Below are 1,330 nucleotides of genomic sequence, written 5' to 3'. Positions count from 1 at the left end.
CACGGTCCCCTCCGGCTGCCAGTCCCCCAGGTGCTGCTCCAGCACAGCATCACTGTCCTGGGGGAACAGCAGCACCGAGGGCTCCTCCGACTGCACCAGCTGCTCCAGTGCCGCCTCCTCAGACAGGTTGAGCAGCTGGTGTGGGAGGGTTTCCATCACCTGGAAGTCCAGCCAGTGGTGGGCACTGGGCTGGGGGGGTGGCTCGCTGGAAGAGCTCAAGACCTGATGTATGAACTGAGTCAGGATTCCCAAGAACTGCCTGCTGCTGCCAGGCACTGGGGATGAAGTATTGTCTTGGCTTGGGGCAGTGGGGATTGGCAGCTCCTTGGTCCCAGCCTGCGGTGGTCTGTAAGGAGAACACAGGGTAGGTCACAAGGTCCCCATGTACCCCGGGGGTCCCATCAGGCCATGCCCCACATCCTCCATGGCAGAAAGGCTGAGGCTGCCCCTTGACCCATTCTGTCTCCCAACCCTGTTTTCCCATGCCTGCGGTGATGGTCACAGACCTGAGCTGTGGATACGGAGCTGTGTCCACCACCCCGCCAGCAGAGAGGTAGGAGGATGGGGCCGAAGTCTCCTCTTCCCACCGTGGCTTGGCCAGCAGCAGCAGCACTGGGGTCATCCGGGTGAAGCACTTGTCATCGGAGCCAAACAGGAGCTGCTGGGCCTCCGTGGAGGGTAGAGGGGCACCTGGTGAGGTGAGGAGCGATGAGTACAGTGATCCAGGGTCTCACGCTTGTGCCCACCGCCTCGCATAGGCTTGAGAGGACCTCAAATGACCCAGTGAGGACACAAGGGCAGGGAAAACACCACCCCCCATGGGCTCCCCACGTCCCTACCTCCCTCACTGCTGTGGATCGCCAGTGAAGCTGAGAAGTGAAGCTGCTCTCTGCTGCGGGCAACAGAGTCTGTGGTGGCTCCCAGGACCAGGTACTGAGTGTCCTTGGAGAGGCAGAGCCTCTGCACAGAGGCAGAAGACACAGAAGCCCCGAGGACGTGGGTGAGACATCACGGGAGATGCACACCCAGATGAACCCCTGCTGTGGTCCTTGCAGGCTCGGGGTCACCCCAGCCCATGGTGACCCAGGGATTAGTGTCATAAGAGGGTGGGGACCACCAGCCGCTTTGTCCCCGAGCCCAAAGCTTCTCTGGGAGCCGTGGGGTGCAGGAAACCCACGGGACACCTGAGTGGGCAAAGAGCCCCGGGGCAGGCCGAGGACCACGACCCTCAGACTGGGCTGGGTACCCCAGAAAGACTCTGTGTCCCTGAGGAAACTGGGGACATCTGCAGGCACGGCACGGCCGGCGGGAGGGTGAGACGGGGCGGAGG

General features: G+C 62.6%; 1 protein-coding gene across 1 annotated transcript in view; it reads right to left on the bottom strand.

Annotated features, from left to right (window-relative positions):
* Positions 1–1,330, bottom strand: part of AMH (anti-Mullerian hormone) — a 3,934-nt gene that overhangs the window by 729 nt on the left and 1,875 nt on the right. Inside the window, exons 3-5 of the mRNA XM_009083061.1 lie at positions 840–1,010; positions 507–690; positions 4–346 (exon numbers count right to left, since the gene is read on the bottom strand). Coding sequence (XP_009081309.1) covers positions 4–346; positions 507–690; positions 840–1,010 — 698 coding nt within the window. The remainder of the gene's footprint in view (positions 1–3; positions 347–506; positions 691–839; positions 1,011–1,330) is intronic.

This window comes from Acanthisitta chloris, unplaced genomic scaffold, assembly GCF_000695815.1.
Source record: "Acanthisitta chloris isolate BGI_N310 unplaced genomic scaffold, ASM69581v1 scaffold21859, whole genome shotgun sequence".
NCBI classification, from domain to species: domain Eukaryota; kingdom Metazoa; phylum Chordata; class Aves; order Passeriformes; family Acanthisittidae; genus Acanthisitta; species Acanthisitta chloris.
The sequence above is the reverse complement of the archived record's forward strand: the minus strand, read 5'-3'. Positions and strand labels throughout refer to the sequence as shown.